Source organism: Morchella importuna (assembly GCF_003444635.1).
Source record: "Morchella importuna strain M04M26 chromosome Unknown Morimp01GS058, whole genome shotgun sequence".
NCBI lineage: Eukaryota > Fungi > Ascomycota > Pezizomycetes > Pezizales > Morchellaceae > Morchella > Morchella importuna.
In genome coordinates this window covers 156,975-169,069 of record NW_025763455.1, presented here as the reverse complement: position 1 = coordinate 169,069, position 12,095 = coordinate 156,975, and the positions used below count along the sequence as shown (strand labels likewise).

Genomic DNA, 12,095 nt, shown 5'->3' with positions numbered 1-12,095 from the left:
AAAGACAGTTTAAACTGGTTAAAAACTGGCTTGAGGGAAGCTGGGTGTCATGGTCATGAACTAGTCAGTGGTGGAAAACGAATTTTGGTATGGGTTAGGGAATTTAGAGTAGACATCAAAGTTAGTTCATGGCATTGCTAGTTAAAAACTGCTGTTCATGACAGGCTGAGTTCGTGACGCTGTTTTTGACTCGAGCTCTGAGTTCGTTACGGGCCACTAACCCTAATACGAAAATATGGTCCTGGACTGACATACCGCGAGCGCCGTTTTTTTACTCAATCCTCTTTCTATATGAGAAAAACGGCGACTGTGTCCTAGTGGTCACATCCGCTTGCCCGATACGCATTGCAACCAGATTTTGTATGGGACTGGTACCGGTACAGCTCCGCAACCGCAGTACATAGATCGTAATTAGGAAGCCCAACTTATCCTTGGGTATGGGTCCCGAGAACCGGCTTCGGGAATTGGTTTATTTGGGTAATTTTTTTTTTTACCTGGACGGTACTGTATTTTATGTAGAGTACTTCTGCACCTGGGTGTTAAATAAGATCCTGGCAAGTTAACACTCTCCCAAGGATTTGCCTAGTGATGCACATGTACACGAGACAAAAGTCTCGAGACTTTGTTTTTTTTGGACGCCATGAGAGAAGATAAGACAGGTGGGCAAGAAAAAAAGTTGAAGAATGGACTATTGTAGGTACAGGCGTGCAAGGCAAAAAAGTTGAGGAATGGAGCATTTTCCAGGCGGAGGTCTGATAGTAAACGAAAGTCAATCCATGCATCGCGAAAAAAATTTCGTAGAGAATTCATTCAAACCTAACCCTAACTCTAATTCTCGATGTAGACGACTTCCCTAGCCACTCGGACACCCAGTCAATGGTGGAGAGGAGGTACAGAAGCCACTTAAAACGTTGATATTATCTTTTCTACCTTAACTGTCCGAGTGAAGGGGGTGTCTGGGTGGCCAGGGAAACCGTCTACTCTAGTGCTCGAGCTGCGTTCTCGAGAATTTTCGCGATACCTACCCCAGGTCTCTTTAACCACAAGACCCGCGGCCCGCTCTTTCCAGATGCATGACGAGACGAGATAATGGAAGTCTCGTCTTGTTTTGTGTTGTGTGCGTCACTAGATTCGCCGTAGTTCGAGTGCTTTTTACATACAACGCCTCCAAATCGATCTTGTTCAACTCCATAGCTACCTAATCCTCCTACCCCCCTCTCACAAGCTTAAGCGGCTGTAGAGTACCCCTGCACCCAAATTACAGTATGGTGTACCCGTATTGCCAAGATCCCGAGGATTCGGTACGGACCGTGATGCCTCATGTTTTGCGAGTATGCAGAATGATGGCACTTAGGCTAAAATGCGAAGCTTGTGATCAAGGGTGGCAACTCGCTTCGTACAGAGCTGACCACAGGAGCTGCCTACAGAAATCTGAAAGGTAGAGTACCTATATTATGTAGTGTATTGTATATTATACTCTCCCTACACGTACACAACGATCGATCTCCCATCTTTTAAACACATCTTCTTTGCGGGGTTTAGCTTAGTCCATACCTGGATATGGACGAGCTCACCCGTGGAGCTGGAGTGATATAATCCATGAACTGGAGAGCTTTAGCCTCACGAATTGACAACACTATAAAGGATGTCTCGGTTTCTAGAATTCTGCGCATGCTCTAGTTTCCGTCTTTGAGTAACCACAGGTGCTCGGTTCGGCTATTTCCTGAGGAGAATCATGTCTACCTAAGATATGAGACGAGTAGATATGGTATATACATAGGTACTGGGACATGTGGCAATACGTATAGTTTGTAGCTGGTTTTGCAATAAATTCTCCACATGTAGAAGAAATCGTTTCCTTCTAACTCCCCCTGCAGTTAGGCTGGATCCACGCAATTCGGAAGGTTCCATCAGTTAGGTTAACTCAAATTACTTCCCCGAGAGCTAAGACACAAGAAATCGTCTCATCCCGCACTCTTGCGCGCGGAATGAGAAAATATTCTGATGCGTATGTAGGTTGATTCTAGTTCGGTTTCTAAATCTCAGGAATAACGAATCGAACTAGACTGGAATATTGTGCTTCGGATTGGTCAAATGCTTGTTGAGCCTCAATCAGACAGACCCAAAGCGTAACTTTTGGTCGTCTTGACCAATGGGTAAGTGGTATTCCAGCCCAGTTCTATTCGTTATTCTTGAGATTCTGCGGTATGATGGCTAGAAGTCGTACAGGAACCAGAAACTGTAACGGACTGTATGCGGTTACCAAGAAGGGTTAATTATGGCAAGGCAATATTTTCCTAACATGTGTAACATGTGTACGGGCCGCACCTCAATGCTTATGTACGGTTGGAATAAAGAGTGGGGTAACGAGCAGGAGGCTCTGTTATAAATCACTCGGGGGGTCTATTACGCAATACAGGTAATAAACAAAAACAGTAGAAGAGTTTTGTTTTCTCGGACGCACATGTACATCACGCCTGTATTTAGTCTTGAGCCAATCATGTTTGTTTAATTCACTTGGCCTGTGCACGAGTTAGTACAGACTGATTTCTTCACTGGATTAGGCTTTGGATGAAGGGTTAGATTAATATCACTTTCCGATTTGAACATGTACCCTCCACGACCCAAGTTCCATGTAGGCGGTGGCGGGGTTAGGGTTGGTGGTGGGCACGAGGCAAGGGACCTATCACCTGCCTCATCTACGAGACTTTTCGTCATGTGACCACAGGGCTGGGAAAACTGCTAATTAAGGTCAGATTTATCTCGACCTCTGGACCTGGCCTCGTTTCCTCTTGCTAAAAGTCTCGAGAAAACTTGTCTCGCGCGTGCCCATCACTAGTTAGGGTTCATGACGAAAAATTATCACTGGTCAGGGCGGACAAAAAGTACTGGACAATGCAAGAAGTAGTTCACGCCTAGAACATGCACCCATTTATAAGCCAAAAGCCTGCATTGTCCGGTACAGCGGTACTTTATTCCTGTCCTAAGTACACAAGTATATATACACTATTGTATATATATATACACTTGATCATGATCAGGTCAAAAAGAACTACAAGTCACACGCCAAAAACTCGTCCGTCTCATTTATAATTGTCCACTTAGACAGGTTGTGGCGGGATGAACAGCACACGGCATCCACTATCCGTACGCGTACTGCATATAAGCCGACGCAGTACATACCTACATACCGCAAAATCTCAGGAATAACGAATCGAACTGGACTGGAATATTGTGCTTCGGATTGGTCAAATGCTTGTTGAGCCTCAATCCGACAGACCCAAAGCGTAGCTTTTGGTCGTCTTGACCAATAGGTAAGTGGTATTCCAGCCCAGTCCGAATCGTTATTCCTGGGGTTTTGCGGTACTGGATATCCGTAATTATGCAAATACTGGCAACATATTTTTGAACCCGGCCTTTGAGCTGCATTCTTTTAGAAATGTATATAATTTTCTATAGTGTATATCGATATATCCTCTTCATATATTTTTGTTGCGGGAAACATTAACTGCGGGACTAGGGCGCAATAAGTTGAGGCGGCATTAATTCGGAGGACCTCACGCCTCAAACACAACACCCAAATTTAGTATCTCCATATAGAACCATAGAGAGGAAGGGATTGGGCATCTCTGTGCGTAAGATGTACTAGGTAGCTTAATTGAATTTGATTCTGGAATGCTTATGTACATACATGTATTTACCTACATAAAAATTCGAACATATAAAGAGCTCGAGGCAATTGCTATAACATATCGGCTAGACTATATACATTTAGTATAAAGTACATGCAGGTGGTAGCACAGTGGTAGAATAGTTCCACGGCCGGACATGTATCTGGTCATATTTAAATTTCACTCTACGATGAATAGTGCGATTCGAATCGCGGGTGGTAGTGGGTGGGAGTGGGAGCGTGAGTGGGGAGTTTGGGGAGTTGGGTTTGGGGTAATTTGAGATCATGGCATGTAAAAAAGTATGACATCAAGCTGCCAAGACCTGTATGGCACTTTCGAGGTTTACGACGTGCAGCGCCAGTATGCCCGGGGGGAGAAGCAGTCGCCTTTCCTACGATATTCTTTATCTTTGTCACACGAACGGTTACCTCCAGCTATGCATGCAGGGATCATATTATTCCTCTGGTCGTTGTACATCACCGGATTGAAGCGCAGGTCTCGTCTAAGGTCTCTTCTCTCCTCTAGTTTTATAATCTACGGTACGCGTTACCGCGGGTTCGATCTTACTGTATCTTAGTGGGGCAACGTATATAATTAAAGAGTCCCCTCTTCACAACGAGCCTCCTTCGCGCTTCATCAATATTCATACCCTAGCTATATATCATACACATTACGATTTAAATCAGTAACATACACGTATCTCAAAATTCCGAACATGAAAACTCGCACCAAAAAACCGCAAGCCAGCTGGGAAAAAAAATATCAAGACTCCAAGCGAGTTATTACAGCAGAAGAGTGGGACAAGCAACAAGAAAACCTCACAAGGCTATACATCACCGAGGGCTTTGGACTCGAGAAAGTAAGACAGATAATGGCGGAGAGTTACGGGTTCTTTGCAAAGTATAATATCCCTATAATGCGAGTATAGTTAATAGAAAGGAACTAATTTTGTCTCCTAGCGAAAAACAATGCAAGGCAATAATAAAGAAATGGGGCTTGGTAAAATATTTACCCAAAATTAAAGTTAATGCGATGTTAGATATTCAACAAACGCGGGCTCGACATGGCAAAAAAACAGAGTTCAGACTCGGTGGTCAACTCATTACCGAGGAAAGACTTGAACGTGCTAAATGGAGGCACCGTAGAGAAGAGAAAGGGCTTGGTCTCCCGATCAACAATCGTGATATGGGTATGTATTTACTATAGTTGGTCTCTTCTACACTGTTAACAAAATTTAATCTAAGCTACCACCGACACCTCACGAATGGGTATCGAGTATTCAACGCCAGAACCAATACCTAGTCTATTAGATAGGGATGTTACCCCATTACACACTCAATATAGTGTTAACCTATCTGTCCCACAAAATCTTGATGCACCTCTTCTCCCAGCGTCCGAGAAAAGCTATATAGACAAAGCCGGTGATATCCTCCCACAACCACTACCGCTGCCGCTTCCTGCACTTAATCCGCCGACGCTCAATTGGGAGCCAACAACCCCGGATATGAATTCCAGTCCATTATCAATGGGGAAAGAGCTCTATTGCATCGGGATTCCATGTGCACCACAAGTCGATTATTCAACCCTCGTACTAGGTTCTACGAACATAGATGATTCAAACATGAAAATGTGTATTAAGGATGAGATCGACCGGTACCTCCCACCTAAAGTGTATTCCCTATTTGAAGATGCGGCTGCTTACTCTATCCCTGCTGTGTGATTTAGAATCAAAGAGTGTTTGGCCAGGGAGTCAGAGAAGTTGGTAGCATTGATGGAGGAAGAATCATTCTTGCTTGGGTTGTCATGGGGGCCGAGTAAGGTTACTCTGACCTTAGAGCTTGTTAAAGATAAGGATATGTTAGAGGATGATATAACCCGTAGGTACAGGGCAGAGCAGCTTGTGGTGCTGGGTTGGCAACGTGAAATTAGACAGAATGGTCTCTGATCACTCTGTTATGATCATGGTTAGATCTGTCTAGCTAGCTCTTGGTATATTCGTGGAAGTTGAATATAAGCAAGCTCTTATGTTTACTAGCAGTGGGACTCTAAGCTCACGAGATCTCTTCTGTTCTATTTTGGAGACTGAATCGTGATCTCAAATAGTAATAGCATGCCTGGATACTGATAGGTTGCTGTTAGTATTGTGGGTTGGCAAAAATTCTTGTGATTTTATACGAGGATAGATCATGGAACGATTATAACTCCACAACTGCAAAAGATACGTATATGGAAGAGATATTTAAGTGATTAGAAAGCTGAAGATTGATAGGACATAACTCATAGGTTATCGACTTTGTGAACTAGTACCTTGGTCTATTTCTGTTGGTCGCTGTGCGAAAATGCATGATTGGCTACGAGATCAGCTTGGGAACGAGGCTCCAAATCTTGTGATAGGCCATTGACTGAATGCCACTAAGAGCACTTTGGGGTCTCCTATCCGTTGCTCACTGAGGATTAATTTATGACCTGTGCCTTAATACGAACGATCAGAAGGTTAAAGGAGGGGAAGGGAAACACTTGGGTTTTATCATGATCAAGAATCTACTCGTTATTTTTTGGCGTTTCCGGACTGGATTGGGTCTGCATACCACCAAAATATGTTTGTTATGCACGATTTTCGCCCATATGCAGACCCAGTTCGGTTTGGAAATGCTTAAAAATAAGAAGTACATAGCTAGTCAGGTTGGCCAATTGGGCTATTGAGAAATAATTATAATCGCTCATGATGATCAGCCAGCGTCTCATAGATCGAAACATATGCAGAAGATATAAGGAGCCTTGGACTACCTGGATATGGGCGGAAGCTACAATACCAAAAATGGGGCAGGGATTAATACCGTAGTACTACAGTAGCGCTGCCATGATAGGGTATTTTTAGGATAGTGGCATTATTTCGGCATTTTGAGGAAAATATTTTTTATAAAACACCGTAGCAGTACCGTAGCAATACCGTAGCACTATCACAGCAATATAGACATCTTTTAGCTCTGTGACCAGGAGCAGGTTGGGCACGCCGGTACCAGGTCCGGTGTGCCAGTACCAGGTCCAGGACCAGGATCACACCTAGGCCCATCCCCATGGTAAGAGACTAGACCTACACCCACCACTCCATCATCACTATCATCACTATCACCACGAGCTTATATCATGATCGAATAGTACATGTAATTGCTAATTCACCATCTAAAATCACGGGTATATGTATGCCTAAGGGCTAAAGTTTATTTTTCAAAAGTATATCCCAATTGTGTAAAGCCTATCCCAAGATGATAAGAATTGATGGAGTCATGGATTAACGAATATCTGGTGATCTTTGATTCTGAAATGCTTCATCGCCAAATGTGATATTGCAGGGTTGGGGGAATGGCATTGCCCTAAATACCACAACAATGCCGTATGTTAGGAAATACGGAAGCACTAGGGTAGTATAAATTTATCGCCCACACTACAAAACCCAGGGAATACATAGATTCTATAATACAGTATTGGTAGAGCATTGATAGAGCATTTGAAAGGCGGCGTTACTCTTTGATTACCGGAGTGCTACCTAATTTTGTCAAATGAACATACCTAGTACTACCGTACTAACCCCCATCCGTTTTTTGATAGGCTATTTCTGGCATCATGGTGGGAGGACTAGGGTAAGAATCACGGGACCCGGAGACTTTGCGTCTTTGCTAGTAGTATGGTGGTTGTGGTGCCGGTGGTCTGGCGTCTGGCACGTGAAGCTCGTAATACATTTGAGGCTCTTTGTTAGCCCACTACCCCGATCGATCCGCGTACGCGTGGGATCACGAGCACTTTCGTCAACCCACAATATATATATATATAAGAAATAGCACATAGGGTACACGCCAACGGCTCTATACCAAATATTACCTTCTATATAAGATACTGGAGGTTTTCCCGTTTGTTACCAACCGGAATCATTTCATGATGCCCCATCTCAATTTATACTATCAATTCAAACCAGGTTGGTGAGCGGAATAAAGCCTTACGTTTCTCTTTTCCCTGCTACTCTGGCCTGGAACCTTTTGCCTTTGGGAGTACATGTACTTTCCCGGGCGGAGTAAACAAAACAATCATTTTATTGAAGGGCTGTTCCGGCATAGTATTCCAGTACACCCTTAACGTTCTATGTAGGTAGCGGCCTGGGTGCAGGGCCAATCATCACCCACCATTTGCGAAATTTCACCTCGTCTTGACCTTTTATATATTGGGAGATTAAGAAATTTTTTACTACGAGAAACGGGAGTTGCCCATATCGTAGCGTTCTTATGGAGGCGTGGCTTCTAGTATGTGGGGGAGTTACTGTCGGGACTAGTGTGGAGTCACTGTCCAGGACTACGTTTTGCCAAGACCCACTACACCCTATAAATTTAGAGTCTTGGCAGACTGTTCGTTTTATCCTTAAAGCCCTTCTAGGTTCTAATGTACCTATCTAGGGCCTGGGTAGTGAAAATTCAAAAGGCCGATTTTGAAGTATAGTAAGGAAACCCTTAGGGTGATCTGGTAAAGCACAAATAAGTAAGGGTGTGATGAATCACGGAAAAGGTCTACTCTAGAACGACACATTATTCGGTAGAAATGCTGTACAATGACACTGGGGTAGACACCTCGCCACCGCGAATTGTACTTTGAGTGTGTCAAGTCCTCCCCCAATGATGGGTCGCAATCGTTGTTGGGGTTGCTGGTTGGTAGTTACTCGGTAGGATTAGGGATACAGTGCTATGGTCAATGATTGTTCCCACACTATTTCGCGTCAAAACGGACTCTTAACAATCCTTCTTTTAAACACATAAATACGCTTAATAATATAATTCATGTACTCCTAGGAAATACTAAACTACATGTACCTATAACTCATCTTTCTCCGCAACCTCTTCTTTGACTAGAGCGCCCCTCCTCTCCAGCACGCTAGGACAAGTTAGCACCCCCTCCCCTACCACACTCACCGCGACAAATTTGCCTGTTTCATCCACAACACCTCCATTACTCACACCGCCATAGAACCCCCCATCATCCATAAACACACTCCTCCATCGCCTCTCCTGCTCCCTCAACGGCCGATTCGCTAGATCCACTGCGCGGAACGCCTTCTCGCGTTTCAGAACGCCCTCATCGACCTGTCCCATGCGCTGGAGCTCTGGAAGGAGCTCTACTGTCCAGGATGGACCATGGGGCGCTGCAGGAGAAACCATAGATGTTGCGATGGCAGAGAGGGATGACACGCCGCTGATATAGAGCGTGCGTTGGGTGTGCGAGTAGAAGAGGTTATCGGCCGCGAACGGTGTGCGGTGGAAGGAATGCGGGTGGACGGATGAGGGTAAATTTGGGTCGGGGAGCGAGTAGGTGTAGACTCCATGTGTGGAGGACACAACATAGAGGCGCGAGTCATGCGGGTTGTAAGCAAGCCCATTGGCGAGTGAGAGGCGTGCGATCGTGGAAACACTCATCTCGCTTGCTCCCTCGCGCTTCTTTTCGACGACTGCGTCAAGTGCAGCGAATGCCTCGGCGGGGACAGAGACGAACATGACTGTGCCCCCAGGAATAGCGAAGATTGCTTCCAGGAGTAGAGCGGTTGACCAACGTCGCGCCATGAACATGTCATTACTGACATAGAAGCTTGTCGCGTTGTAGGCCGCGATACCGTTCGGGGAGTGAATGCTGCCGTTGGAGATTGTTTTTACGTGCTTGCTCTCTCCCGTGGCAAGTAGCACATCTAACACCTCGATTGTCGCGCGCGCTTTCGCCTGGTTGGTCACGAATACGCGGGCGACCCCGTCGGTAACGTTAACGGAAGAGAGACCTAGGGGATGGAAGTCGCCCCCGAGGGAGGTATGCCCGGAGATGAGAATTGGCTCGGTCTCGGGTGTGAGATGGTTCCAGAGGTAGACTTCACCCACAGGAGCCTTGCTGGGGTAGGACCCGAAGGCGTGAGACCATTCTCGCCGGGCAGGATCACAGGAGAGGAACGTGTAGGGCGTACCGGGGAGTTGTGAGATGTCCTCGCAATTTTTGAGGATTGTGGGGTGGTGGATGGTGCAGCCGTGGGTGCTAGGGAGAGCGGGTGGGGTAGAGAGAAAGAGGAGTGGAGAACGCTGCGTTAAAGAACGGTAGAGGAAGGCGACAATAGTCGAGGCAACGACGATTAAGCGGACTTTGTTGTTCCCTAGATTTAGAGCGCTGCCAGATCTGGATCCGGAGCGGGCAGTGGCTCTAATTATATAGGTTAGTACCATCATTAGCCTTGACAGGGGAGTATCAACTCACGGTGGCATTTTCCTGATAATCGAGGGACCTACTGTGTTCGTAGTGCACTGGTTTTCGACGTCGACACTGCTGTCTCTTCTGAGAAGCTCCAAATCAAGGGAATTGGCAGGTTATATAGTCGACGTGTTGTTATCAGCTGCGTTAATATCAGTGCATGGTTCCCCAACAATTGCAATCTACTTGCCAGATTTTTTTCTGTGTCCAGCTGTTTCTTCCTCATCCGGAAATATGGGAGTGCTACGAAGCAACGGCCCTAAAACTTCGTGAATTTGATAGATATTTGGTGAGATAAAGTCGTTGCGACTCTTCCGTATCAGGAAGAATAGGTTCGCTGGACACAGAAAAAAATCTGGCAAGTAGCTCTTAGCCTTACCAGGGAATGGGGTCAATGTGGTCTCTCATCGGCCCGCCGGCCCCGCCCAGTCCGCTACATCATGCAGCTGTGCCACGGTTGCATGCCACCAAAGTGGGGCTTCAGCCTCAATCCAAAATGGGCTGATCGAGTGACAGAATGTGATTCCTGGTCATGGGTGAATATCGCGAGGGGGGTTGATGTTGGATGACTGGAGTGGATCAATCAACACGATAGAGAGAAGAAGAAGAAGAGCGATGTTGAGGGTAGCCTTTATATTTTGCTGTCCAAGGCCGGACTGAATAATGACCTGCGGGTATTTTTTGGACCGGCTTTATCTTACGTGTTCGTGTAACACCAGCCTATGAGTGACGAGTAGACACATAATATAATACATGTATTTTTCACAGTACTCTACTCATGAGTGTAGATCAAGGTACATACATCTCTAGGGGGGTGCTGTTCAGACAGTGTCAGCTTACTCGCAGTGAATTATTAAAGTACTCTCGCTTAATATTCCATATCTGTCTTGATAACCTTAATCCCACGTCAACTGCCAGTGCACTCACTGCCAGCCATGTTGACAGTCTAGCGAGGGGGCCCACGATCAAGATCCAAGATCTTAGATCTGAAGTGGCTTGGCACCCTTGACAGGAACCCAAGAAGGGCTCAGGGCTTAGTTTGAAAACACTGGAGTCTACTCTGAAAATTTCTTTTGTCTTTGGACCGGATGTATCATGGGATTGGCCAATCGGAGCAACTACATGTCTGCTTACTCGGCTCAAGCTTGATAAGGAAACGACATCATGTGAGGAAGATACAGTGTATTGGTGTGTAGGAAAACATTGAACTAATAAACTGCAATACTGCATATCAAAAACGAACAGGCCCACAGACAGGCTAACACAGATATACCCCAATTATCCGGTCTTGTACCTACTGTGATATCGTGAAAGGCCATACATACCTGAGCACGCGGGCAAGAGACAGAACCTAAGGCAAAGTTGCATGGGTGTGAACTTGCAACCCTAACTACAGCGGTGGGTATTAAGTCATCGGACAATTTTGCCTGCAAACGCGTATTTTGGTGGCGTTCTGTCTGATCACTTATTACCCACCGCTGTACAAGGATCAAATCGCGTTCCACTGCAATTTTGAGGTGAAGTAGAAACACAACTACGCTTTTCTGGGGACGGGATGCAAGACACAAAATCTCCGATCCAATTGAAAGTTACGTATTTGAGCAACATCATCATCATCATCATCACAAGGAGTGGTATGCATGACCATTGGAAACTACAGCCTCCCTGGAGTGCAGACCTCAGCTACGTACGGTCAAAAGTGGAGGTACTCCTCTTTACTACTTTCGGTAAAAGCTTTATAACGAAAACTCCAGCGCAAAGTCTCTATTGACGAATAGCTGATGGTTTCCCATGAGTCTGTGCTTTACTGGAAAATTATTGCTGGCCGGGTTAGCCACTTAAACCCTGTTTTTAGACCCCTGTTTCTACACTCGCCTACCATTGTGAACTCAGTTTCTACAGGCATCGGTCTATCACTGATACGGTGCCTCTTCTTCGGCCCCGAATCTGCAAGTATTACCAGAGCACACCAATGGATAGAGATGCTAGTCACGTTGCATTAGTGGATCAAGTAGGGAAGAATTGGAAAAACACCCCGTCCTATTCGATAGAAGATCTCTTTGTCGATACCTGGCCACCCCGTTATTTTCCTCGGTATGTGTCTACAGCTCGAAAGGTCGCAATCTTCGTTGTCCAAAAGTCACTTCTAGAAGGATT

General features: G+C 45.6%; 2 protein-coding genes across 2 annotated transcripts; one reads left to right on the top strand and one right to left on the bottom strand.

The window, feature by feature from the left end:
• Positions 1 to 4,386: 4,386 nt before the first annotated feature.
• Positions 4,387 to 5,616, top strand: LAJ45_11178 (uncharacterized protein; the record flags this gene model as incomplete). The annotated part of the gene is made up of 4 exons (XM_046120688.1): positions 4,387 to 4,571; positions 4,631 to 4,860; positions 4,916 to 5,324; positions 5,397 to 5,616. The coding sequence occupies 4 exons, from the start codon at positions 4,387 to 4,389 to the stop codon at positions 5,614 to 5,616; spliced, it is 1,044 nt and encodes a 347-aa protein (XP_045966145.1).
• A 2,911-nt stretch (positions 5,617 to 8,527) lies between these two features.
• Positions 8,528 to 9,952, bottom strand: LAJ45_11177 (uncharacterized protein; the record flags this gene model as incomplete). The annotated part of the gene is made up of 2 exons (XM_046120687.1): positions 8,528 to 9,890; positions 9,945 to 9,952. 2 exons carry the CDS (start codon positions 9,950 to 9,952, stop codon positions 8,528 to 8,530), a joined length of 1,371 nt encoding a protein of 456 aa, XP_045966144.1.
• Between the last annotated feature and the right edge of the window lie 2,143 nt (positions 9,953 to 12,095).